This window comes from Anarrhichthys ocellatus, unplaced genomic scaffold, assembly GCF_004355925.1.
Source record: "Anarrhichthys ocellatus isolate YVR2014 unplaced genomic scaffold, GSC_Weel_1.0 scaffold264, whole genome shotgun sequence".
Taxonomy (NCBI): domain Eukaryota; kingdom Metazoa; phylum Chordata; class Actinopteri; order Perciformes; family Anarhichadidae; genus Anarrhichthys; species Anarrhichthys ocellatus.
Genome location: NW_022280291.1, coordinates 1,365 through 28,816, shown reverse-complemented (window position 1 = coordinate 28,816; position 27,452 = coordinate 1,365). Strand labels below are relative to the sequence as shown.

Sequence of the window (27,452 nt, the reverse complement as noted above, 5' to 3'; positions counted from 1 at the left end):
TATGTATGTATATACATACATACATACATACATACATACATATACATACACATACATACACATACATATATACATACGCGCGCGCGCGCACGCACGCACGCACGCACACACACACACAACGGTATATTTGTTTCTCCTCAAATGTCAATACAAATGCTTTTGATGGGGTAGAGCACTGGTGTGGCAAATGCATGGCATAATTTCAACCATCCTGAAATCAATGTAAACCGTCAAAAACGGACAATGCATATAGTCAAAATCAATGTAATTAACACGACAAGAACAAACTCACAAGAACCAGTCGCATATAATTATATGACAACAAAGCATGACAAATCAATCCAGCAAACCTGCGGCGCTAAAACACACATTCATCCACACACTCAAGAACATGGGCCATTCAAATGTTATTCACATCAGAGGGAACAATATTAACCATATCATAAAAATGACACGATAGACAAATTAACACAGTAGTAACGCTACCGCAGATGTAAAAAAAACAAAAGCAGTTCACTTACCAAAGCTGCTGTTCACTATTTAAATACAAAGTCCATCCTCCTTACTTTGATTACAAAGAGTTTAATGACACGGTTGTACAATATCATTAAATATTGCGGTTCAGTTCCAGCCAGAGGTCCTCCTGTAAACTTGTTCGTTGAGTTGTAGATTCACTCGGTTCCCCCGAAAAGTTTTTAAAAGCACTGTAGCTTGTTAGTGTCCTGTCGTGCTATGGTGTGTTGTTGCTGCCTTGGTTAGGCAACTCAGGTTTGCAAATCCAGCATAGCTCCAAACACCAAGACGCTCAGTCGCAAATAAAACGCATTCTTAGCCATAAAATTTGCAACGCTTCTCCGACGCTGTTAGCCAGGAATAACGTTCGCACAGATCCTTTTCCTGGCTGGGTCAGGGCTGCTCGCTGTGGGGTTGGCCGACCCAATGTCAATTACAATGTCCAGCTTTTCTTGAAATGTCCTTCTCCAGAAAGACGTTGCCAGTAAATCCACCACCAAATCCATTTCTCCTCCTCCTTCAGCCATTGAGTGTTAAAAAAAAAAAAACTCTTACTACTATTACAAAGTTCTGCTAGCTAGTTTCACAACAGTCAAGCTAGCCCACTGACCAATCAAGCCGCACATTAATGCTGACGTACTTGTAGGCCAGCTTGAAGGCTCTGGCACGTCAAAGAATACGCCCAACATGTCAAACTAAAAATCAGATTGGTTGAAGACTATGACAATCAACAATATCGTGCCCATTTACTTAAACTGCAAAGAGATTCACTGGTAATTCTGCAGGACTCGGGCAGTTTTTTTTACTTGGAGACAGCATAGGAGCGAAATCTGATTGGATAATAAGATAATTACAGTTACAGGATCGTGACAATATCAAAATACATATTGTCGTGTTTTTAAATAAACATATAAGCACGAGAGAACAAACTGCAACTCTTTATTAGCATAACTTCCTCATGCAGGTTACTGCCATGGTACAGACTACAGGTTCCATGCTTCACCTACATTCCCCTGAGTCCTAAATCCCTCCAGGTACAGCTTCTTATCACCCTCTATGTACCAATGTACATTTATAACAAATATCACACTTATTACGGTAATCAGCGTTGCATATGCGTCTGACAAAAATAGCAAAAAATAAATGATTAATTTAAATTATTTTTTTTAAGTTTTTTAAATGTTTTTGTTTGGAATATGTATAATAAGCATATTTAGTTATCGCTACTGAGAATTTAACAAACATAAAAAACATGACGTAGTTTGCAGTTTTCAAGGTGTATATTTCAAATACACACATGAAAATAAAGTTGTGAACACCGGCTGAATTATTATTATACTATTATCAGAATCATTATAACTGTATTTTAACTACTACTGTGTAAAGGGAATACTGCTGTTAAAAATAACCTTATTTGTTTAAAGTGTTTGCAAACCAAATGTTATTGCACTTTTGTTCATATAGCAGTACTTTTAAAGTAAAAGTACGCAATACACTACTTTTGAATTCATTATTGAACTTTGCCATAACAATGCGATTAATGGCAAAATAAATAAATCATGTGATTATTCGCGCACAACGCCATCACAATGTGTTCAACCTTGTAAAATTTTGTTTTGGGCGAGAAACTTTAATAAATACATAAGATGTTTTTACAGCAGTATAAAAAAAAAAAAAAAGATATTGGAGTTGGAATTAGCTCTAAGCAGCTCATAATAATAAAACTGCTGATATTGACAAAATATTTTCAAACTATTTCGATAAAAATACAATCATTTATTTCCTAATCATTTGAATGACTCTCCAACAATGGAGCTCATCGTAGGCCAGGACAGCCTGTCCATACAAAAGGAACACCTGCCCAATCTCTCATCCATGATGGTGAGCTCAATCAGAACACTGTTAACCAGTCTGTTCCCAGACAGCCACTGGGAGCGCTGGATGAGCGGCTGCTGGAGCTATGCATACATAAATGAGAGAGGAGGGTGCTGCAGCAGAATGAACCTGAGGAACCCAGCAAGAGCACTGGAGGGGGTGGCTAGCTCAGGGAAAGAGAGCGGGAGGGAAACGGAGAGCGTTATGCAATTGCCATGCAGGTTAGAATGCACTTTGTCTGGCCATGGGGGCTGCAGGAGAGAGAGACACACAGACAGAGTGAGAGCGAGACAGAGCCCATAACAATAGACAGAGTCAAGGGAATTCAGCCATAATAAACCCCCACAGAGAGAGCTTTTCTCTGGACTCTTAATACAGGGTGCACAGCCCCATGGGAACACAGACATAATGAGGACACCCTCCTCACTGCAGCTCCAGCACAAGGATGGAGGAATGTGACTTATCAACACAACAACAGAAGCAGCTCAGTGTTATATACACCGAACCAAAGGCTTCCTACAGGCAATAAGCAGACTATTGAAAGAAAATGATCAAGGATGTGAATAACTAATGTCCCCCTGCTGCTGCTGCTGGGCTGGTCATCCGAGTGCTTCTCAAACTATGGGGATGCTCCTGAAGCCAGACATGGAGCAGACACTGTCTGGGTATATTCAAGCTTGACAACAGACTGGGAGCCTAATCCGCTTCTCAAAAGACCATACCGCTGCATGTTCCAGCCCATTTACTACAAATAAAACTGCTCAACATATTTTTAAGGAAGCAACTGGTTGACGTTGATTTCAGTCTAGTATAAAAATGGTTGCGTAATGTTTAATGCATATTATGTATGGATTTAAAAAAAAGTTTTTATTGATTGCGGAAATGATTGTTATAGTGGGAAATCACGTGGCTAATTTCCAAACCGTATTCAATTAATCTGCAGCCAACCTCATGCTTATGACATGATTTTTATGTATTTCAATGGGATATAAAAGTTTAAAGTCTTGAAAACTTAATTTTCATATTGGCCAATCAATAATAATTAATTGCAATAAATAGGTACTTATTTGAATAATTGATTATCAAATCAGTTATTGATTTTTAGATAGACAAGTCATCACTTAAAGCAAAAATGCCACAAATGCACTGGTTCCAACCTCTCAAATGTGAATATGTGCTGGTTCCCCAAGTCCTCTATGATAGTAAACTGACCACCTTTGAGTTTTGGACATATTTTAAGAGTATTTTAAATCGGGATCAAGGAAATTGTGCATTATTCACTTTCTGTCTTTTTATGAGCAAAATAAGTAATGATGAAAATGCAGATTAATCGATAATAAAAAACAATCATTAGTTGCAGCCCAGTGGTATGGTCCTTTAAAACACGTCCGTGTATCATATTCAAACACAGAACAAACTTTTATATCTTAAAAAGGATTTTGAGGAAACAAATACAGTGAGCCGAGTGCTCTATGCATGCACTAGAATTGTGTTGAACATACACCACTATCACTCAAAGACATTTTTTATAGTAGACTATTCTATCCAGCAAAGCAATTCTGAAATGCCACAGACAAGTGATTGTGGTTCCTCGTTGGACATACAAGGAGCTGACACAGATACAGACCAACATGTTGACATCAGGAAGCAGCAGTCTCAGGTGTCTGATCCACTTGAGACAAGCCCTGCCAGCAAAGTTGCTGTGCTGTCATTTGACTGAGGGCAAGGCCAGTTTTAGAAAGGAAGTTATGATACAGCTTAACTGACAACCAGGAGCACTTTTTTAAGCTGTGGCAGCTGACTTTGACCATGCCAGTTGACTACAAACATGAGCCAAACCATATTGATTGAAATATGTTACATTTCTAATTTATACTTAGATTTCAGGTGTGACTTTACCTGCAACGGTCCCCAAACACACAGTTTCCCTTCTGAAAGAACTTGCAAATCATATCTGCAGGTTTGCTGCTGGCCAGATCGTGGGAATATCGACAGTTGCCTCCTTCTTTGCATAGACCATGCATGAAATACCTGAAAATACAAAATAAGAAATCGTCGAGTCGAGTAAACGATTTCAGGTCATAGGCCTACTGGCGTATACATTTGAACGGAAAACATTTGTTTGTTCATTCAAATCCGTATGTTAAACTTAACTTTAAGTTGAAGGCTAACTTTAAACGTTTGACGAACCCGCTAGATCCTAGCGCAACAACTGTGTGTAAATGTCGCCTTTCACTTTCACATTGGCAACGTATTAAAGCTCCTCTTAGCATGGTCACACCAAACATTTGGACTGATAACGCTAGCTAATGTCTGGATGTGGCACCCAGCAGCTGCTATGAATAGTAGGTCATGGTACGTGGAGTAAATTCAAACTCACCAATAAGCTAGACTCGCTGGTATCAACGTTGACTTGTTTTAAAGTAAAATAGAACAGCTCACAACTAAGGGCTTTATCACTCTGTTGTACAACAGTTGGTTTACGTAGTCCAACATTTTAGTCTGGCGTTAATGCTTGCTGAGTTAATCGTTGAAAATGTGGCTAGCACGCTGGCCGCTAAGCTAGCACGCCAGTCTACTCTGAGACCATAACACAGTGAACACAACAACACAGTGGAGTACTGAAGCTAGCTAGACAACAGCTGAGCCGAGCCGAAGATGACGCTGTTGTCAGTCGTTAGCCAGCTACCGCGTAACAGCTATTTTGATATCACTATCTTTGATATTAAAAGTAATTTTTCATGTCTTACCTGCAGGTTACGTGTTTGGTCCAACCTACTGTTATTGATGAAGCCGCCATAGACGCTGCTGCTGCCTCCGCCATTGCTGTTTATGTTGAGAAGCTACAGCCGGATGTTCCGGAAAGCTCCGCTCCAGCTCGGCTTCTTTCGCATATCTAGGGTTCAGGTCGGGATTTACCGAACAACTCGCGCTAGGTACTGTCCACTACGCCGGGGCAGCAGTGTCCCAATAATAACGACAAACCAAAAAACATTGACGAACCTCCAGGCCAATGAAAACCAATCAGTATGAGTGTATTAACGCGCGTTACTTTTGTTTCAATACAATTTACTTGTAAATTGCTTGTCATTGTGAGATGCTCCACTATGATACTGTTTGGGGATATTAGGCCTACCCTGGTTTGGAAAATTAAAACTAAATATCAAAGAATTTCGAAACATTGTTTGGATAAACTATCAATTTCATCTAAGTTAACTGTGGACATTCGATTCTCGGTGGACATATGTATATTGGTTTTGGGAGAGCATTTTTGCCCCCAGTGGAGATGTAATTTCTACAATTGTAAAACGCTACAAAGTAGCCTAATTCAGAAAATGCAAACTGTAATATGTCATATTCATTGAGCCAGAGAATAGCAGCTTAACCTTTATTGCTCTGTGCCTTTGTTCCTGAATAGGAGAGAGAACTACAGAAAGGTGTGATTAGCAAAGCATGATTGGTGTTTGGTGTTTGCCTTCTTCATGCCAATATACCACCAGACACCACTATATCTATTTCACTGTGAACAAATATTATCAGTCCCCTTTCCTTACTTCCTCCTTATTTACATTCAGTTGAGGGGTCAGCTGTATTGTACTGCTCTTTACCACCAAAGGATTTCTGCTTAATTTTGCTAAGGTGCAACCTAAAGAAAACATGCTGTCTTGGCTTTAAATATTTCATACATATGTATTATGTATTATGTAATATGTCACAGAATGTGAGTTATTTTTACAAGTTCAAGGAAACCTAAATACATTTTAGGTGGAAATCAGAGTTTAAGGGGTCAAGTTTCCAATAGGCTATTGATTTTTGGTCTAATTCAAAGCAGTCACCCAGAAGTATCACAAATAAAACTCTGGACCTTCTGTATGCTAATGCCAGGATGCATACTGTGCCACTGCCCTTCCCCCCCTTGGCAGGTCTGCAGCTTTCAGGTCTGGGGACAGGGATGAGCTCAGGAGAGTCCAGCGCGACCTGAAGGTGAAGCTCAGGGAGGAGGAAGCTGGAGGCCAAACTCCAACAGAACAACGTGAGGGAGGTGTGGACCGGGATGAAGCAGATAACTGGCTTCAAGGTTGGAGGGAGACAACCAGGGGGCTCCCTGCCTGGTGAGGGCAAACGATCTAAACTGTTTCTTCAATAGGTTTAGTTCACAGCCCTCATCTGTCTTCTCCACACACTACACCTCACAAACACCTCGGCTGCCTCCCCCCCTCCCCCTCTGTCCCCCCTGGTGAGCTGCATGGACACAGAGCCCTCTGACACCATGACCACCCTTCCCCCTCTCTGTGACGACTGGCCAGGTTAGGAGACAGCTGGGGAGACTCCACCAAGGCAAGGCTGCAGGACCTGATGGCATCAGCCCCAGGGTCCTCAAGACCTGCACCATCCAGCTGTCTGATGTCCTGCAACACCTCTACAACCTGAGCCTGAAGCAGGAGGAAGTCCCGGTGCTGTGGAAGACATCGTGCCTGGTCCCTGTACCAAAGAAGATAACTCCATCTGGCCTCAACAACTACCGACCAGTTGCCCTCACATCACATGTGATGAAGGTGCTGGAGAGGCTGGTCTTGGCTCACCTTCGACCGCAGGTGAAATCTTCACTGGACCCTCTGCAATTTGCATACCAGCCTCATGTGGGAGTGGACAACGCCATCATCTACCTGCTGCAACGAGCTCAAGTCGCACCTGGATGGAACCGGTGGCTCTGTGAGAATCACTTTCTTTGATTTCTCCAGTGCATTTAACACCATCCAAGCTGCGGGTGGTGGGGGTCCATCGTATCCTGGATCACTGACTACCTCACAGGCAGACCACAGTTTGTCCGACTGGGCCGTGTGCTGTCTGATACGGTGGTCAGTGATACTGGAGCTCCACAGGGAACTGTTCTGTCTCTCTTCCTGTTCACCTTGTACACCACTGACTTCCAGTACAACTCGGGGTCATGCCATCTGCAGAAGTTCTCTGAAGACTCTGCAGTGGTCGGGTGTATAAGAGAGATGGTGAGAGATGGTGGTCGACTTCAGGAGGAAGACGATGCTCCACAACCGCTGAGAGTTCTGGGAGAGGATGTGGACATGGTGGAGGAGTACAAGTTCCTGGGTGTCTCCATAGACAACAGACTGAACTGGAAGGCCAATATCAACGCTGTGTACAAGAAGGGGATGAGTTGACTATTTCTTGAGGAAAGTTCGATCCTTCAACGTGTGCAGCAAGATGTTGGAGATGTTCTACCAGTCTGTTGTGGCTAGTGCACTTTACTTCGCCGTAGTCTGCTGGAGGAGCAGCATTGGAGCCGGAGACACCAACAGACTTAATAAACTGGTTAAGAAGGCCAGCTCCATCATTGCCTGCAAACAAGACATTCTGGAAAAGGGGGTAAGAGGACACTGAAGAAATTATTATCCATATTGGATAACCCGGACCACCCTCTCCACCACCTCCTGCAGGGACAGCGGAGCACTTTCTCCAACAGACTGATCCAGCTCCGCTGTCACAAGGACAGATACAGAGAACCTTCCTGCCCACTGCAATTAGATAATAAATCACCTCTGGCCAGATCATCATTCAATTGACTACACACCACTACACTGTTGTTTGCTGTTGGTTGATCTTTGCACTACTGTTTAGTTTACCTAGTTAGTTAATTTAATACTATTCTATTTCATTGTATATACTGTGCATTTTTATTGTTATTTTTTTTTCTTTATATTTAATATGTTTTACTGTTATTTTATTGTATATATTGTACATTTGTCATACTTAATATTTTTATTTTTACTGTTACTTCATTTACTGAAGTATATCTTTGCTGCTGTAACAAACAAATTTCCCCTGGGGATGAATAAAGTATCTATCTATCTATTCTCTTGCCCTTCGTTCTTTTTCCTCGTCTCTCCCCCGTGTGTGTAAATCGCTCACTCGAGTCAGGAAACTTGTCAGAATACCCATGATGATTGGCTGAGCTGCATCACGTGATGTGATTTACAACGCATTGGTCGGTGTGTTTCCTGCACCACTGAATGAGTGCCATAAAGGCTGGAAAAGCTGCGCCGGTTAAAATAGAAGCGCTCCGTCAAAATTTTATAATTGTCAATTATCTATTGGTTTTAGGTCAACAGGGGCTGATGGCTTTCAATTGCCACCCGAGCTGCTTCAGAGCTGACCTGAAGCTGCAGTTCAGTGGACCCGAGCATATACACAAACTTAGGTTTGTAATCCATTTCTGAAACCAGACAAGAACATGGAAGATGTAAGTTGTTGTCATGACTGTAAGCTGTCAGAGAAGAAAACAAACATTTAATTTAAGTTTATTTCTCTAGCCCAAAATCACAAATTTGCCTCAGAGGGATTTCCAATCTGTACACGTGACATCCTCTGCCCTTGGACCCTCGCATCGGCACAGGAAAAACTCCCTAAAAACCATTTTAATAATAACAGCAGTGGATATAATGGAATGACAGTAAAAGTATTAATAGTAGCAGTAATAGTAATAGACAGGATCATGGCAAAGGTATAACCATGATCCATGGATTTAAATGTAAGTTACAGTATTATGAAGCAGTTACAAGCTGATGAAGATCATTCTGATTTAAAAAAATATTGATCCAATCAACACTCTTTAATTTAATTTCAGATTAACAGTCACATTAAACCTCACAGCTGTAATTTACCAGAACTTTATTATATTTATATTTTACCAGTGGTGCTTATGTTTACTTATATATTTTTAAATTTATTTTAACAGTGTGTCGCTGAAGCGGCGTCATTTATCCAAAAGTCAAACAGATGTTCTGAGCACGATCAAGAAAAGATCTCACACACTTTAACATCCCACTTAATTAAAACGGATTAAAACGGCAACGTACTCGAGGTACTGTGCCCATAAAATACCATCCGTCGCTGTCCAAGACCTTGCGAACAGTCTTGTACAGGCCACATCCAGTCATCCTGTGGGCACAGACGGGGCAGCTGATGGTGCACTGCCCCGTCTGTGCACCACCGCTTTGTTTTCCTCGGTGACGGCCATGAGGAAGATAAGGAGGTGGCTGTGATGGCCGCTTTCTTCTTCTGGTCATGTACCTCTTCAGGTGGTCCATGCTCGACCCCTTTGGACTGCACACGGGTTCTCCTGAACCACATCCTGTAGCTGTTGAGGGATGATGGAAACGCCTCACAGTTCCGTTTTAATTAAGACTCGCTCTGTGACTTAACTCTGCAGTTTAGATGACTTTCTTCAATAAAGTGCCTCAGAACAGCATATTTATCAGTTTCATGATTTTTTTTCATGAATACCTGATGCTTTCACCACTTTACTGCCTAAAGGTGCATTTTCACATTTTCATGAATACCACTTTAATGACGAAGGTGCATTTTCACATTTTATGCTCTTAAAAGACGTTTCAGGCTGGACAGAGGCCAAAAGGGTATTTTTTTTTTAATTAAAGAAAGCATAGTTTAGATGATTTTCTTCAATAAAGGGACTTGGAACTTCATATTTATCAGTTTAATGATGTTTTCATGAGAACCTGATGCTTTCACCACTTTAAAGCCAAAGGTGCATTTTGACCTTTTATGCTCTTAAAAGACATTTCAGGCGGAGGCCAAAAGTGGATTTTGTGAAAGAATACATAGTTTACTTGATTGTCTTCAAAAAAAGTACATCAGAACAGCAGATACTACAGTTTAATATTATTTTTGTCCTTAACTGGGGTCTTATTCACCATCGGACTATTTAAGTTGAATAAAGAAACTTTGGGACAGATGGATCACTGGGCTCAGGGTACAATTTGTGAGTGTTGAGCTTGTTTATTGTGTCAGAGTGTAAGTGATAACCCCTCGGCTTTTGTTTGCTGTCTGCCGTCCAAGTCAGACGTGATGAAACCATCAGCGTTTTATTACATAATCCATTTTGACATAACAATTGTCATTACTAATTTGTTGTGGTATACTTCAGTCAACTGAGGTGACAGGTTACTGAGTCCCTGAAATATAGTGCAACACAATAATAACTTCATACAACGACTTACTTACTGAACACTAGGTGATCCGTCCAAACTTATTGTAGTTACAAAAGAAGATTAAAGCAAATGACAAACATTTGACAAAGTCCACATTAGGGAGGGTCGTTACAGTCCGGGCCAGGAGGCTCTGAGGTTGAGGAGAATCAACACGTCACAGGCAGCCAAGCAGTAAACTCCCAACTCGTTCAGCGCAGACTCTGGTTGAGGATCCCCTGCACTGGCCCAATCTGTCCCTTCCTCCTCTGACTCCTTGAGGAGATTCCTCAGCAGAATAGCAGAGCCCACGTTAAGACACAAGATGATGCACGCCTCCTTAACACTGTGGGGGGTGAGGGGAGAAAATATCTTAAATACACATTAAGGGCTTTGTTTTACTACTTTGTATTAGTGTCTGTAGATTTCTCCTAAATCCACCAAAAGTTACCATTAGATAATTTAAACATAACATTTCAGAAAACTTGTAATACAAAAAATATTTTTCTTAATGTCAGTAATCTACTGGTGATATCAGTTCATTTTTTTACCCTATTCACCTGTAGTGTCTTCAAAATGTCTGTAATTTTACAAAACATATCTTTAAAGGCCTAAAGGAGATTTTCTCAGACTCTGATCCAGAAAACTCCACTTCAGTAGCTCTTATATACACCAAACTTTACAATTTCATCCTTTCTATATTCTGAAGGTTTTTACAGAGGGGCTTGTTCACATATCATTCATAGCCTCATTTATACTACATTTTATTACTAAAAACATGGAGAATATGTATTTTTTTATGTCTGTTGACAGTATTTTTTCATTTATGGAGTGATAAAAAGAGATCGTAAATTCCCTCTGTAAAAACCTTTGACTCAGAGTCAAAGGTGACAGTATGTCAAGGCTTTTACCTGGCTTTATCCAATGTTCAGAGATTTCTGTTCTGGAAACGTATGCAAATCTGCACATATTTATTAAGATAATGCCTCATTTGCATATATAAACATACTTTTTCAGAGAACTTGTAAGACAAAAAATTATTTGTCTTAATGTTAGCAATCATATGGGGAAGTTTCAATTAGTTATTTTTACCCTATTCAACTGGGGTGTCCCCCCTTAACAGATAACATGTTTTTTTTATAAATGGAAAAGAACCCCATCACCTCCAAGAAAGAGCTCCTTGGTCCCAGGTGTTCACAACAGCAGATATAACATTTCATGAAGACCAGGTGTTATCAATATTGAGACTAAATTATAGTATAATTGTATGATGGCTATTCAAACACTTTGGATTATTACGCTGTTAATTGGTGGAGTCGTCCCTGCACATACAGAGCTAATCATTCATCTACAGACATTACATATAAAGCAGGTTAGGAGAATAATCCTCATGTTCTCAGAGCGCGATCTCACTGAACTGACACATCTATCTGTGGTGTGGTTCTTAAGGTCTGGTTCTCATCTTCTCTTTCGTTTTCTTATTACTTGTTACTGTCGTCATGGCGACAGGAGACGCACGTCTTTTTAAATACCTCCAATACTGGACTGATACCGCTAATTAGTGGAATAGATTGGCTTTTCAATATTTTTTTTATGGATCTTGAACATGAAAATTGAGGCCATGTGTTGATGCTTGTTTTGTATTTCATGAAAGGTTTTTGATGAGTGGCATTTCAGTGCAACAAACAAATTTAAATATGATTAATGTTTTGTTTTTTTAAGCTGTAACTGCTACACAACACTATTCATTTACAGTCACATTTCACATGTTTAATTCTTGTGTATCCCTCTGAGCTCTGATATCCTTGGAGGATCAAAATACTGGCATAAAATTATACATTTACTAGTGCTGGGCAACGATTACAATTTTTTAAAATTTAATCGCAAGATTTCTTTACGATTAATCGCATTGTTATGGCAAAGTTCAATAATGAATTCAAAAGCAGTGTATTGCACACTTTTATTTTAAAAGTACTGCTATATGAACCAAAGTGCAATAACATTTGTTTTGCAAACACTTTAAACAAATAACGTGCTTTTTAACAGCAGCATTCCCTTTACACAGTAGCAGTTAAAATACAGTTATGATTCTGATAATATATATTCAGCCGGTGTTCACAACTTTATTTTCATGTGTGTAATAGATGCAATTTTAAATATACACCTTGAAAACTGCAAACCTATCTGTGTCATGTTTTTTTCCTTTTTTTATGTTTGATAAATTCTCAGTAGCGATAACTAAATGATATGCTTATTATACATATTACAAACATAAAAACTTTAAAAAAATAATTTAAATTAATCATTTATTTTTTGGTATTTTGGTCAGACACATGCAACGCTGATTACCGTAATATGTGTGGTATTTGTTATAAATGTACGTTGGTACATAGAGGGTGATAAGAAGCTGTACCTGGAGGGGCTTAGGACCCAGGGGAATGTAGGTGAAGCATGGAACCTGTAGTCTGTACCCTGGCAGTAACCTGCATGAGGAAGTTATGCTAATAAAGAGTTGCAGTTAAGAGCAGTTTGTTCCACGTGCTTATATTTTCATTTAAAAACACGGCAATATGTATTTTGATATTGTCACGTTTCATCCTATAACGAGACGATCGCGCGTGTGTGTGATACAGGAGGGACCGACGGTGATGGAGTAAAGGGGGGTTCCGGCGGCAGCAGCAGCAGGAAGTGATGCCACACAAACACAGCTGTTCACTGCTTGCTGCCCGGTTGTGTTAAAAATTTCCGCTTAATAATTTTTTTAAAAACTGCGTTAACGCGCGATAAAATAATTGTCGCCGTTAATTAATGAATGCGTTAACGTGATAATAACACGTTAACTTGCCCAGTACTAATATTAATATAATTTTTCACTTTCCACTTTAAATCTTTTAACCAACTTCTGCCAAATATTCATTCATTTCCTGAATTGGAACCCTTTAAATGCTAGTTTGTTTATATATTCCCTTTGACAATGGCATTATGTATTGGCATTTAATGGGTTCAAATTCTAAAAAATAAATGAATATTTAGAAGTGATGACAGGACAATAATATGAACATATAATGTCTATGACAATTTTTTTATGCAGATATTTTTGTCCTCTACAGACATCAGAGCAAGTTTTTTTTAAAAGTGAGGCACAAGGGTTCAGGAAGCACAGTGCAGATTTCTCAACGAAGAAAAGAGGTGCGCGCGCGCGCGCGCACGCGCACGCGCACGCACACACACACACACACACACACACACACACACACACACACACACTTACTGCTTAAAGAAGTTCTCAGGTCTTTTGCAGTAGTGACCAAACAGAGGAAATAGATTTCTGGTCATGTCGAACTGAAGCTGGGCTGCCCCACCTTCACTGAAATGATTAGACAGGATCACCTGATGGAGAGACATAATGACATGTTTAGACAGTTTCATTGTAACTACATGGCAAGACAAACCACTGTCTTTTTTATTTATTATTATTATTTTTTTATGAGTCGGGAAGCAGAGAACAAAGTTTGACTTTACTTTATATGTTAGATTAAAGAGAAATGCTGTCCCCTCGTCCTAAATCAATACTAGAATAGTTCCTTGTTTTATAAATGAAGCAGTGCACCAGTTGAAGAAATGGCAGTGAGTGTGTTGGACCAATCAGCGACGGTCATCCCTGCAAACCCCACCCCGAAAGATACTGTACATTCAGAAAGTACTACCCCCCAAAAAGGTCCTTTTTGGGGGGTTAATTCACCCCCAAAATCCCTTCGACACCTTATATTCGCTTTTATATTATGTGTCAGTGTAAAATGTTGCGGTATCTAAACTGCCCTCAAAAAGCCGGACTGTGTGATATCTACTTTGTGGTGTGTTTTTATATGCTTTCACAAAGCACAAACAGTCCGACGAGGTTGTAATGCGTATTCATCTCTTACATCCTGGTAGAGGATGGTGTCGAGTCTCTCCGCCAGACCCTGCCAGGCCAGTTGGAACAGAGAAAGACTCAGGACCTGATGAAGGTTTAACAACCTGTCCCTCACACACAGCATCATGGGACATGCTGAACTGGACAGGGTCATGGTGGACTGGTCCTGTTGGGGTGGTAGGGACAACCACCTAAAGAAAAGACAAAGTAAAGGCAAGAAGGAGAATAAATCAGTGCAAACCATTATTCTTTGGCCTCCGTGTTTAGTAACATTAGCAGAACAAGAGCTATAGAAGAGTAAAATAATCTCTCTTTAAAACAATGCAGGCAAAAGCTGAGCAATAATTAGGTTCAGAATGTCATTGCTCCAAGAGTTGGTTGCCAATTTCTCAAAATGGTTGCCAATGGCAACTTGTCAACCTTGCAACCCTTACTGTCAAACGTTCAGCTCAGATCTGAGTCAAAGACCACACCAAGATTTCTTGCTTGTTGGCTGAGGGTATGTTCAAGAGAATTTAATTTTGCGACTAGTTTTTCTCTCCATGCTTTAAAATATATAACTAAAATTTCAGTTTTATCCTGGTTGAGCTGAAAAATGTGGTTTGACATCCAGACATTAATGTCTAAAATACATTTAAAAGGGAATCAATTGGTCCTGTGTAAAATGTAGGGACACGGCCACGTAAAGTTGTAAACTACGGAAAGAGATTCCATGTCTATTGATGACATGGCATCTCAGAGTAAAAAGGTAACATATAGATTAAAAAGAAGTGGACCTATAATAGAGCCTACACGCTTTGAGGAAAACCAATTTGTTGATTTTTCACTCAACTACCACAGTTTTTTTTCCAGTTGTTTCCCCCCAAATCAATACATTGTAAGTTCATATGAGAGCACTATACAAGAAGACTGCCACTGCCAATGGCTGAGGTCATTTGGCATGCAGATGAGAGGGCACTTTTGTTGCTAGTGTGCCATTGGTTAAGCCAACCTTAGTGCCTACTCCTAATTTAGGTTTAGAGACTGTTTCAAAAGATGAGCCAAGGCAACTGAAAATAACGTGATACAATTGCACTGGTGTTAAAAGTCAGAGGTCTTGGTAACTCCATCTACAACTGGCTATTTTATTTTTGACAGGCAGCTGCCGGATTATGAGAATAGGTAATCCACACGCATCTACAATAACTCTCAGGACAGGCCCACAGCAAGGATGCTGTCTGGGTCCACTACTGTAAAAATAACATTTCTTTTTACAATCAACACTTGAAATGATGAAGGCACACGACTGTGCTGCTAAATATGACAACAATAATGTCATACAATTTTCTGATGCCACCAGATTGATTGGACTGAACAGAGACAGTATTGAGTGACAGTGATGCCTATAGAACCATAGTGGAAGACCGAGCCCGATGGTGTCATGACAACAACTTAATTTCAATAGGACAAAATGACTCATTGTCGACTTTAGAAAACCCAGAGGGGATTATATTCCTATTTCCATATACGGGTCATCTATTGAGATTGTTGACAGTTTTAAATTCCTGGGTTTGGAACAGAACAGAAAAAAACTAAGGACTATAAAGATGGCCACTGAAATCATTGGCACGGAATTACCACAGCTCTCCCAAACATCTGTTTACATTCAATTGACAAGGCCTTCTAGCAGCAGTGGTAAATGTGACCGGAGCAAAGAAGGAAATCAGGTGAGGAACATGAGAGATGTCAACAGCCATTGACAAAATACTAACTTTCCAAAGACAGATGATTCCTCTACAAAAGGCTACATGTCTGGTGTTTTAGAGGAATCTCATGGACTGATGCTGCCCTCTGTAGAATGTAGCATTACAACTAGGGGTGTTAATAATTAACCTAACACTAGGATAGGTTAAATGCAGAGGCTAAATTATTCCACTGTGTGACAACAATTTGACATCGATTTGCTTATACAGACTCTGAAGTGGTTGTATTAATGAACTATTTGTCTGAGACCAGGTTGTAAAAGAGTATAAAAAATGTGCCAATTTATTAAAAAGTTGATCTCCTGGAAGTATATAGCCGGCTCTCTTTATTAAAATCACTAGCATAGAGTTCATATCTGTCCTAATATAGTGGACTCTTCATGGATTTAAGGACATAATTAAACAGGACTGGTGGTGTAGTGTGAAGTCAGACTCACAGGGATATAACTCTGATATTACTCATGGTAAGTGTGACATGTTTTCAACGAAACATAGTGTAACCATGATAATGCAGTGCCATTTTGGGGTTAAAGGTGATATGATGTCAGTGCTTGTGGGTTATGTTTTTGGGAGTGTGGATTTAACGGCAACTTTGGTGTGCAGCCAAAAAAGACACGTGTGCTGACTTCGTTAATCCCGGCGCTCCTACACTAACCTATTAAAACATAATGTAAATGGTACTCATCAACAGACCGATGTCTTACCTGTCTTGTCCGTATGGCTTGGCTTTTTCCGTGATTTCTCTCATGGTCCATTCAAGAAGCCTTCCCATCATGTCTCCTTTCAGTCGATCCAGCAAAGCCAACAGGCCTTCAAACAGCGAGCCCTCCAGAGAGGCCAGGCGACCCACTTCCATCACCCCCAGGCCTCCCAGCACCACTTCCTCGCCAAGTGAAACCGCTGCCTGCTGCAGCTGCAGGAAGAACTGAAAATGAAACAAAGGAACTGGTGAACACACAACCCTCTTCTGGCCGGTCTCTGGCAGCACTGTGCAGCTCGTTTCTCACATGAAAGGCTATGTTTTTGTGGCAGAACAAGGACAAAGCATAGCGCTCATCCTGACATGTGTCCTAGTTTTCAAACTGTCAAGTACTGAAGGCTGGCATTGAACCCTTGATCAATTGAAGTATATGGGAGCCACGTGTAACAGCAAAACTATATCAAAACTTGAGTTTAAAAACTCTCGTGCTGTATATTCCAAGTGTGTTTTATCCAGTCATATGCTCTACTTTCCAAACACATGCATCCCCACTAAAGTCTTACTATTTAAAATACTTTGGACTCTCCGCAACAATGAGACTGTTTACAGAAGTATTTCAAATTTTAAGACTTTAGCTAAAAAAGCATGTGTTTGGGAAGTAGTGAGTTTAAGACTGGATAAATGCTAAAAAAAAAGTTTAAAAAAAGTGAGTCTGTGAACACATTTTTTGCTGGTAACAAAATTTAATTAAATTTTTTGATTTTTTAAATTTATTATACTATATTGATCCCTTTAAGGGGGAAATTTGTCTCTGCATTTGACCCATCCCTGTATATAGGGAGCAGTGGGCTGCCAATGACAGTTCGCCCGGGGAGCCTGGGGTTCAGTGTATTGCTCAGATACACTTCGACACGTGACACGTGACACGTCCCAGTCAAGGATCGCACCGTTGACCTTCCGGCTCCCAGACAACCCTCCTAACCCAGTGAGCCAAAAACCATTTACTTCAATTTAATTGACTCCAACTTTTGATTCTGTGTTTGCCGTGGAGGAATGTGAGAAAAACATTATTTTCAAGAATTCAAGAACACGGGCTGAGAAGATGATATACAAATGGTCATTTTGTGGGTGAAGTATTTTAAGCTACAGTTTCTGTGCTGCTGCTTGTGTTTAGAAAACATTTAACAAGTGTGACAAAATAGTTTGTAATATAAACAAAAACATGTTTTTCCTTTTTCAAAGTAGGCATTCACAAAAGTTGCATTTCGGTATTTGGGCACCAATACAAGAAACATTTCCCATCCTGCTAAGGAAACAGCATTTTCTTGAAGCAGCTTGATGTTCACACCTCGCCAGGGTTAGTTTGTATTTATGGTGACCAGACTGTTGCAACGAAATATGTGTGAGATTTCTTTCTAAATTACATTACCGTATCATTTGTATAATAGTGAGGGAATTTGACTAGGCTGTTATTGTTTGACAGCATCTTTTGACAGTGACTATTTTATTTTAAGATGATTCGAATTCGTGATGAGCATCACAATGTTGTGATGCTCTGATAATCTACTGCACTTAATCTAACTTGGTTAAGATTTTCCTTTTGCATTCAAGGTTTTGAGCACAATTATAGGGGAACAGAACATTTTTTGTTGAAACAACTTTTCTGCATGCTCATTTTTCAAGCCCCATTTTGTTTGTTTTGTGACACTCACCACATTGTCTCCCCAGTCTCCCAGAATGGTGGAAATGTAGTTAACAGCATTGAGGATGGCACAATAACGGGCACCCAGCGGGCAGCGAGACTCCTCCTTCATCACCTGGACAAAAAATAAAATAACTATCAACCACCTCTGTCTGTCATTTCTCTCTTGCCCTTATCTCTTTAAGAATTCTAATTGATTTAAAAGGGCTGACTGACAGCCTTAAACAGCCCACTTCAAAATATCCAAACTATCCATCAAATTTAAAATTACCAGCAGACAAAAATCTAGAATATCCCCATCACATTCATGCCAGGAACAGGATGGAAACTTTTTAACTAGAGAGGACGGTAACTGATTTCCATCCTGGTGCTGATTTAAAGGAAATGTATCTCATTGTTCTGACATTATTGCTCAGTTAAAGCATTAACGAGAGGTCCACTGTGAGGACAATTCATTGTGATGTGAATTTCAGATGAAATGCCCAGTTCTGTTGTCTAACTCACCATCATTTCTTTAATCATGAGTTGAGTGCCTCTGTCCCTCTTCTTGACCATCTTTCCTTCATTACTTGAGTGTTTTTCTTTCAGTAATACCAGAGTCTCTCTGTCATTGTTACCTGGGTGAGTCGTATGCGGAAGTCATCCACCAGTTCTCTCTGTAGCCCCAGAAACTTGAGTTGTGCAGAAGGACAGGGCAAGGCCCGGTACCGCTCTACAGAATACAGCAGGATGACAAAAAAAGAAAGACTTTTACTTAAAATGTTTTAGAAGCTCTAACAGCAAACAATACTATCCTGTATGCTTTAAAAGGCGCACTGTGACGTTGTTCACCACTTGTAAAGCTACAGAGTAATGCTGTTATGAGCGTGTTTTGCACAAGTCATCATTTGTTGGTGATAAAAGTAAGAAACGCATCAATGTGCCTGTAAAAGGAAGGGAAGAAGAGGAGTGCTAGCTGGCAACATAAACAATGTAGGTTTCAAAATGTGCCAAAACATTCTCTGTAAATGTTTTATTTTGGAAATTTGTCAGACCTTAGTTGCCTTTTTTCATTTGTTTATGGTAATTCAGTTAACAAACTAACAGTAAACACAGCAAACAAATATAGAAATATTACAAAAACAGTACAGAATTTACATAGACAGATATACACAGAAAACAACAGGACACCTACACAGAAAAAATACAGGTACAACATATAACCAAGGTACACCAATTCTTTACAAAATGATATTTATTTATTTATTGTTATTTATGAGGGCTTTTAATAGCCTTTATTTGGCTATAAAGTTCAAAACTGTGGTAACGCCGTTAACCTCGCTGAGAGGACATCATAATAGTACTGTAATAATATTAATATATTAGTGGCCTGTATCACCTAATGCAATCCAATATTACTGTGCAGTTTTTAATTATCAGAGAGATACCCGATTTTGATTTAATCTTTTGATGAAATGACTAATGTAGAAGATACAGCGTTGGATATCGTAGTGTTAGAGAAAGATTGAGATGGCTGTCAGTCAGCATTGATCCTGGAGTTTATTCATTCCTCCTGATAGCACCACAGAAAACAGCCGACTGAACGGAACGTTAATGTTACATCCACAGCTATTAATAATGTTACGTCAGCAAACCTTATACATGCATGTTTTTGTAGTTTGTCTCAATTGTTTTGTTCTGCTTCTTGTCCAATTCTCAGTGGGCTTTCAATGTGTTTTTTACAAGAACGTTAGATAACATTACATACAGAGACAGAACGTTACTGGATGTAAGACGCAGATATTATCAATATTTCCAACTGAAGAGACAGTATACACCGGTTTACTGACTCCTCAGCCAGAAATATTGTGGCTACTATTTAATAGTGATGTGTCCTTGGACTTCAGGAAATGGTTCGCGGGTTTGGCGTGCGATTCGAAATATAAGGGTGCAGCGAAACGCAATGGATCCCCCCCTCACATTTTGTGGACTTGGGACTTTATTGCGTGTTTGTTTGCAATCTATTCGAGCATCACCAATATCATTCATTCATTTATACAATTCCAAGCTTCACACACCAAAGCCATGGTGTCATTATAATCACTCTGCCTGTTTTACATGTATTGTCCACTTGATGACACAGTAGAGCAAATGAAGCCCATGAGTAAACCAATTGGATGGAAAGCTTCAATGCTTCATGAAGCTTCATCTTGCCATCACTACTGTTTAAGTGGTAGACTTACAGATTCTCCCCCCCCCTGCCACTGTAAGCGCTCTAGCTACTACAGAAGAACAGAAAAACAAGCACCTGCTGTATTACATGTATATGTTGAATGCTATTACAAAATAAGAGCGTTCTGACGGTGAGATGTAAATAAGCTGAGTTGAGCGGTCTTACCGGTGATGACCTGTAAAAGAGTCATGAAAGTCTCAGCACAATCTGGAGCCTTCATCTCGTCCATATCGCTGATATCTTTGTACTGAGAGCTCCACGCTCCCTCGGCCGACAGCATGGCGTCCATTTTCTCCACTGCCACTGTATACACACAGGGGTACAGGGTTGGTTTACTGCAGAGGACGTGTTTAGACACCGCATTTCTAATCATGTGACTAGTAGTATGTTTCTATAGTGTGATGTCAATAAAACACATGTCTGTGCCTCTGTTGACATGCTGATCTTTATTTATTTTAGCTTGTAATTTACTAAGCTGTAGAAAGATTTTTAAATGTTGTTGTATTAAGTCTTTTTTTTTATTAATTATTAGATATAGCAATTCTATTTTGAATTTTAAAGTACAGGTCAACAGAAGCACAGCAGACTGAAGGCTTTAGTTTCTGTACTCCAAAGATCTTTTGTAAGGGAAGAACCTCCACTCTGTAATAACACTGTACACGTGTTTTTGCAGTTCCGACAAATCCAACATAGTGATGCATCTTCTCTCTGGTGGATTCACATTCAGTCACATTCTCAGAGTTTGACCTTTATTCATATCAAACCAATAAATTAAGCTGAATAGGAACAGGCCCTTCAGTATTTTGGACCTTCAGACCTTCAGTATTTTGATTGGACAGAACCATGAATATTAGAGGACTCAGGTCGGAATCGGGGCCAACAAAACTTGATCAAGACACCTAAATAATTGAGCTGCAGGGAGTAAAAAATAAATAAATAAGGGAAGTTCGGAAGATTGAAGCAGATGCATGGTGAGGTAGAGCTCCATATCGGTCACAATTAGCTCATGAAATCTTCGGCTCAATTCCTGAAATGAAGGCCTGATCAGCATGTAACAGCACCGTCAGTCCAAGTCAAGTCTGCAGAACCTGCAATCTTGTCGATGAACAAATTTACTTTTCTTTTCATCAATAATGCCACATTTCTATTGCAGATTCCAATGGTGAGCAATTCAACAGTAAAAACAAGAATCGAAACATCTCAACCTGCTCCTCAGCACCTTCTTTTCACTGTTAGAACCCACTCAATTAATCCAAGCTGAATCTGTTTTTACAGCCACCCTTTTGTCCACATGGGTGAGTGTTGAGTAGTTTGTAATGTGTAATAAAAGAATGCATGAAAGAAACACATCTAAATGAGCCTATACCCAGAATAGGGAATGTGACATAAAATGTAGATAGAGAACTATAAAAACCAATGCAATACGCATTTCCAAATGTTGCTTTCCAGAAGCAAAACTAATTTAAAAAAAAACAAACAGACTATCATAATTACATTGTCATTGGTACAAGCACTCCTCCATTGCCACCAGGTTTGGAGTGATGCAGACGCTGTAGTAAAATTGCCACGGTCTCAATTTAATACAAACATAAATTGCACTTCAACTAATAATAAACCGACTTAATAATAATGAAGTAACTAAAATATGCTTTTGACTAATAATCACACTAATGAGTGACATAACACTGTTCCGGACCCTCACACTTACTCTTCTTTTCCACAGTTAGCCACTTCTGAAGGATCGCGTCTTCGAGCAGGAGGTGGAGCAGACCGGGCAGCGCCGCATGATACGACTGGTTGCCCCGCAGCTCCTTCTCAAACTGCAGCACCTCCTCCACCAAGTGACAAAAGAGCACATCATCGTACAGCAGCCTGGAGGCGTCACTGGCCACCTTCTCCTGAACCAGAGACAGCAGGCCTCGACACAGCTCCACCTGCACGCACAAACGCATGCAACACTTACTGTGCTAGAGGGAAAAGTATACCTGTATGAAAGCCCTGAGAGGGCAGTGAGAAAAAATAATGTAATGATCCATTTTCTGATCTTACTTGTTTTAACTGTTTAAGAGCTAAAAACAGGTTAAAAAAGGTTTTGCCAGGATCATTTTTCTAAGTTCCTTAAAAACAAAGTTATGTGAAACAGGTGGGAAAAAAAGTTTTGTCAGGTAAAGAAATCACTTTTTTTCCAGGTTTGTTTCAATTTACATAACTTAACACAAAAAACTCACTTTGAGAACCATTTGGAACATGAGGTAGTGGTGCACAGTTGAAATGCAACAAGAATGACTTGTCTTGACGAAAAAACAAATTCAGCTGCCAAAACTTTTAAAGTAACTTAGAAAAACTATCCTGGCAAAACTTATTTTTCTCCACCTGTTTTACAAATCTCACTGGCCTCTCAGGGCTTCTGTAGAAAGGAGATAAAGCAGTCAGTTTGAGCCTGTTACAGCACAGCATACCATGGCACTGATGGGGGCCCCAGCTCGGTCTAGGATAGGTTGGATCTTTTCCTCCATGAAGGTGGAGCTGTTCCCCATCCACATGAGAACTTGTGTGAGGTACCACTCTGGCTGAAAAATGCACAGACGAGATGAGGAGCTTTGCCAAAGACTTCAGACAATTTTCTACTATTATTTTAGTATCTCTCTGATCTAATTGCCTCTCTTTGTAGAAGTAAAAATGACAGACATGTCAGTATCTATGGAAAAATACAAGTTATATAATAAAAAGTGTGAAATCAACATTCATAGAGTTCCTGTGTCTTGCTTTAAAGCATTTCATGGTGAATATGTTTTCTGTTGTTGTCCCAGGCTAAATATTCTTTGTATGAATTGAAATATATATATATATATATATATATATATATATATATATATATATTTTTTTTTTTTTTATTCAATAATAATTCTGGTTATAATTACAATTCATGTATGAATGACCTACAGTACATTTATGTGTCAAACCTTGCTAGGATTATACACAAAGTGAAGATAGTCCATTTGGTTTCACTGGTGTGTATCAACTTGAGGGTGCAAGTCTGACATTTATTTAAGTGTTTGCCCTTGTGTGTGTGTGTGTGTGTGTGTGTGTGTGTGTGTGTGTGTGTGTGTTCGTGTGATGTGCATTCCATTTGTGACAGACCTTGCTGAGGGAGTTGGTCTGTCGATTCCCGTAGAAATGGTATTTGAACCTCCTGCTAAGCGGCAGCAGCATGATCTGGATGGGCAGACAGAGGGGGGTGGCTTGGGATGGGGGTGTGGCTGGAGAAGCAGGCTGGTTAGGGGGGGCAACTTGACAAGAGGCCAGAGCCCTCTGGGATAAAAGGTCATCACTGCCAGGGAAAGTTAAAGGAAACAAACACTGGACATCAAGTTGCAAATCAATGGACAACGTTGGTATCCACATTTTTGTCCAAAGCACTTTACAATTTGGTGATGTTGTTGCCTTATTGGTGCAAGTATCATGATTTCAGCATATGGGCAGGCTGCAATTTGCACATTTACTGTATTTCTATTATATTGTTTGGCATGTTTATGGCTACAAGTTGCAGTGTGTTGTTCCAGCCATTTTCCATTTGTTCTACACCACAAATTGCATCTTTGAGGACAATAAAGTTCTCTAAACTAAACCGAATATTTGCCTCTCACTCACCCACACATCAGAAACTTGCCGTCCCATTTTACTATGAACCAAAAATGTCAACCTGTAGGTGGCACTTGACGAGGGGATCATCAAAGTCACTGGGATACACCGTCTTGTACGCCATGAATGTCTGTGCCAAGTTTCATGGCAACCCATCTGGTAGATGTTAAGATATTTATTTTGATACCTGAACATTTTGCCCTGCTGGTGGCCCTTGCTGAAAAGTATTCATAGCCTGATTTATACAACATTATATCACTAAATACATGTAGAAAATTGATTTTTTTTTTTTTTTAAATGTCTGTTGACAGTATTTTCTGATTTATTGAGTGATACAAAGAGATATCCAAAATTCACTCTGTAAAAACCTTTGACTCGGATATGTCAACAACATCAAACAAGAATGCTGAACCTCGCTTTATATCTAATGTTCTGATTTATGTTCCGGAAATGTATGTAAATTAGCACATATTTAATAAGATAATGCCTCAAAGTTTCAGAAAACGTCTTAATGTCAGTAATCAACTGGGGATGTTTTATGGCGAGATCTATTAGTTCTATTTTTTTACCCAATACTCCCCTTTAGTGTCCCCCCAAAAGAGGGGGAACAATCAACAGACACGGACATTTCTAGACTGGTGCTGCTTGAAGACCGTAAAGCAGATGGAACTTCTTCCAAAGCACAAAGACCAAACTAAAGGATACGAGGTCTGCAGGGCGAGCAACTGCGTGACGAGCAGCTCCAACTGGCTGTTGATCTCCTGAACATTAGCCGTGGGCGTCAGTGACTGAGTAGGAGGGGAGATGATCGGCCAGTGAAGTTGAGTCAACACTTTCTCAAAATCGCTAGGAAATAATTGAAGAATATATCATAAGAAGACACTGAACACAGGATGACGATACAGCGACATCTTTGCATTTCCTACCTGGCCAGTCGGTCTTTGATGATCTTGTGCCAGAAGTGAAGTGTCTCTCGGAGGAAGTCCTGGAGGTGACAACATCCGGACCGGTTTAGTCCGGCGTCAAGCGCGGCCATGTTGTCCACTGACCTTATGGCCTCCCAAACACTGCTGGTCATCAGAAACTGCTGGACTGCAGCACTGCAGGCACAGTCAGCACATTTATATCACAGCACGATGTCAACATTTACAGTCATTGTGCATTTGATATTTAATGCCTTGGACCTCTACTCCACAATACTTCAGCTCATGCTTCATCTACGTTCTCCTTTCTCTGTTCACACATCTGTCATGTCCCTCTATATTTGTCTTCATCACTCTTCATTAACAGTACCTGAGTTCCTCAATATGTTGAAGGCATCGCAGGTATTTCACGTGTCTTTCTATAGTGTCCACTTGGTTGAGCGTCTGGCCGAGGTTGTCCATCCACGGCTGGGCCGTCTGTAGGTGCTAGAAGACGGAATAATGAATGAGACAAACAAGTCCTTAAACCTCCCAGAATGGCATACCTTTATATTCTCTGTCAGAAATGGACCAGTGCTTGCTTCATCTCTCTGTTAAAGTCTACCAGATGATAAACATGATATTTGCTATGCGGCGTGTGAAAGGGGAGCTCAAAAGCCCTTTTTATTTATTCCTTTTTTGACCTGCATTGGAGAAGAAAAGTTAGCTACTTAAAAAACGACAACATGATGTTAGCATTTTATTGTTTTAGTTTAATTTGCTTTTGTGGTAAATAAGGTAATGATGAATGTATGACATTGCTGTCTTAAGAAGGCAGAACAATATTTTAATTGCATCTATACTGAATTGCATTCAATTCAGATTGGAGCTGTGCAGGGAAATGTTAAAAAAATGATTTTCTTTCTTCTTCATGTTTTCATGGAAAAAACGAGTTTGGCACCACGATGTCAAATTGTTAGCACATCCATTGAACCTTCACTGAGCATTTGAAATGTTTTGATTTTGTCAAATGGGCGGAAGCATTTTATGGAAAAACGTATTAATACCCAGCATTTAAAGTACTGAATAAAGTTACAGATATTTGTATTTGGGTATCAGCAGCCAACTAAAAATACTGTATTAACCTTAGTATTTTCAATGATACTCTACCTTAGGGACTTGAATGCAATTTATTTACAACACATAACCAGATGAAATGATTTGTAACAGACTGGTAGAAGCTAGTAAACACACGCTGCTGTCATTCAAGTCAATATCTAGAGCTTCTTCCTCTGCTCTCACAGTGGTAGCTCTACCTGGTGCAGCTTGTTGGAGATGAGTCGCTCCCTCTGCAGCAGGTCCTCCAGGGAACACGCGGCCTCCTCGGCAGCCGACAGAGCTGCAGAAACTTTAGGAGGCACAGAGCTGGATACGGTCAGAACCTGAATGACACAAAGTATAAGAGCCATGGCTTACACAGGACACAGTAGACACAAACTGAGCTTGTAAATATGCATAAAAGCTGCAGTCTGCTTGTTAAAATGTTCTCTTTGTTTGATTGGATTCTACCGTTTGCCTTCGTATTAATGAAGCAGCAGTGGGTCTGCTTGATAGTTAACATTGTAACTGATGGTGTGTGTTGCCGTGGTGATGGTGATTGTGTTTTTTTTGTTCCTGGGTGTCAGAAATGAGCCATTAACAGAAATTCAATTCATAAGTATTTTCTGCAGTCTTCCTTATCATCAGGAGCATTAGTGAGGATAAGGACGAGTTGGCAAGCATCAGTGATGGAGTGGAGGGATGGAATCACCCAGTAATATGTGTAAAATATGATATCTGGGGTAAATATATGCTTTTTTTACCCCGCCTGTCTGCACGTCCTCTCCGCGTGTGCACGTCTCAGCTGGCTGAGGCGCTGGAGAATCTCCCCCAAAGAGTCGGGTCTATGAAGCAGTTTAGCCAATGTTGCTTTAATGCTGATTAAAGATATAAATGAGTGACATACAATTTAGCCAATCAGCTTCCTCAAATAGATGCGCATGTCTACAGGCGAGCACTACTCCTCGAAGACCCGTTTGAGAGGAGAACTTTGGCGGATAAACTGCAGTGAAAGAGCTGACATCAGATCAGCCTGACCTCACAATCAGACAGCAGACTAGCGGGAAAGGGAAGCAGTACATGCGAAGCTTCTCTACTAGCTGTGCACCAGACAGGTTTGGCTAGCTGGATGACGTGTATATTTGTATTTTTT

At 40.0% G+C, this 27,452-nt stretch overlaps 2 protein-coding genes across 3 annotated transcripts in view; both read right to left on the bottom strand.

Moving 5' to 3' along the window:
* The window catches only part of mkrn1 (makorin, ring finger protein, 1), a 44,903-nt gene extending 39,631 nt beyond the window's left edge, over nucleotides 1-5,272 (bottom strand). The window contains exons 1-2 of the mRNA XM_031879448.1: nucleotides 5,139-5,272; nucleotides 4,288-4,419 (exon numbers count right to left, since the gene is read on the bottom strand). Coding sequence (XP_031735308.1) covers nucleotides 4,288-4,419; nucleotides 5,139-5,212 — 206 coding nt within the window. The 5' untranslated portion in view covers nucleotides 5,213-5,272. The remainder of the gene's footprint in view (nucleotides 1-4,287; nucleotides 4,420-5,138) is intronic.
* Nucleotides 5,273-8,440: 3,168 nt separating this feature from the next.
* On the bottom strand, nucleotides 8,441-27,310 carry rint1 (RAD50 interactor 1). Of its 2 annotated transcripts, XM_031879451.1 has the most exons (14): nucleotides 26,518-27,310; nucleotides 25,593-25,708; nucleotides 25,226-25,399; nucleotides 25,005-25,145; nucleotides 23,799-23,988; nucleotides 23,117-23,227; nucleotides 22,366-22,591; nucleotides 20,823-20,960; nucleotides 19,063-19,157; nucleotides 18,456-18,560; nucleotides 16,748-16,968; nucleotides 14,312-14,492; nucleotides 13,660-13,778; nucleotides 8,442-10,734 (listed from the first exon to the last, which is right to left on the bottom strand). In XM_031879451.1, exons 1-14 carry the CDS (start codon nucleotides 26,668-26,670, stop codon nucleotides 10,521-10,523), a joined length of 2,184 nt encoding a protein of 727 aa, XP_031735311.1. In that variant the 5' UTR covers nucleotides 26,671-27,310; the 3' UTR covers nucleotides 8,442-10,520. The 2 variants fall into 2 exon arrangements, with proteins under 2 accessions (XP_031735312.1, XP_031735311.1); XM_031879452.1 differs by lacking the exons at nucleotides 25,593-25,708; nucleotides 26,518-27,310 and having other exon boundaries at nucleotides 8,441-10,734; nucleotides 25,005-25,087; nucleotides 25,226-25,383.
* Nucleotides 27,311-27,452: the final 142 nt, after the last annotated feature.

What these genes read in the sequence shown, in the direction of transcription:
- rint1 (XM_031879451.1), bottom strand. Translation starts at nt 26,670, where the DNA reads ATGGCTCTTATACTTTGTGTCATTCAGGTTCTGACCGTATCCAGCTCT. An exon ending in GAGACTGGGGAGACAATGTG is followed by an intron (nt 16,969 to 18,455) that starts GTGAGTGTCACA and finishes TTTCATTTTCAG; the next exon opens with TTCTTCCTGCAGCTGCAGCA. An exon ending in CCTGAGAACTTCTTTAAGCA is followed by an intron (nt 10,735 to 13,659) that starts GTAAGTGTGTGT and finishes CACCCCCCACAG; the next exon opens with TGTTAAGGAGGCGTGCATCA.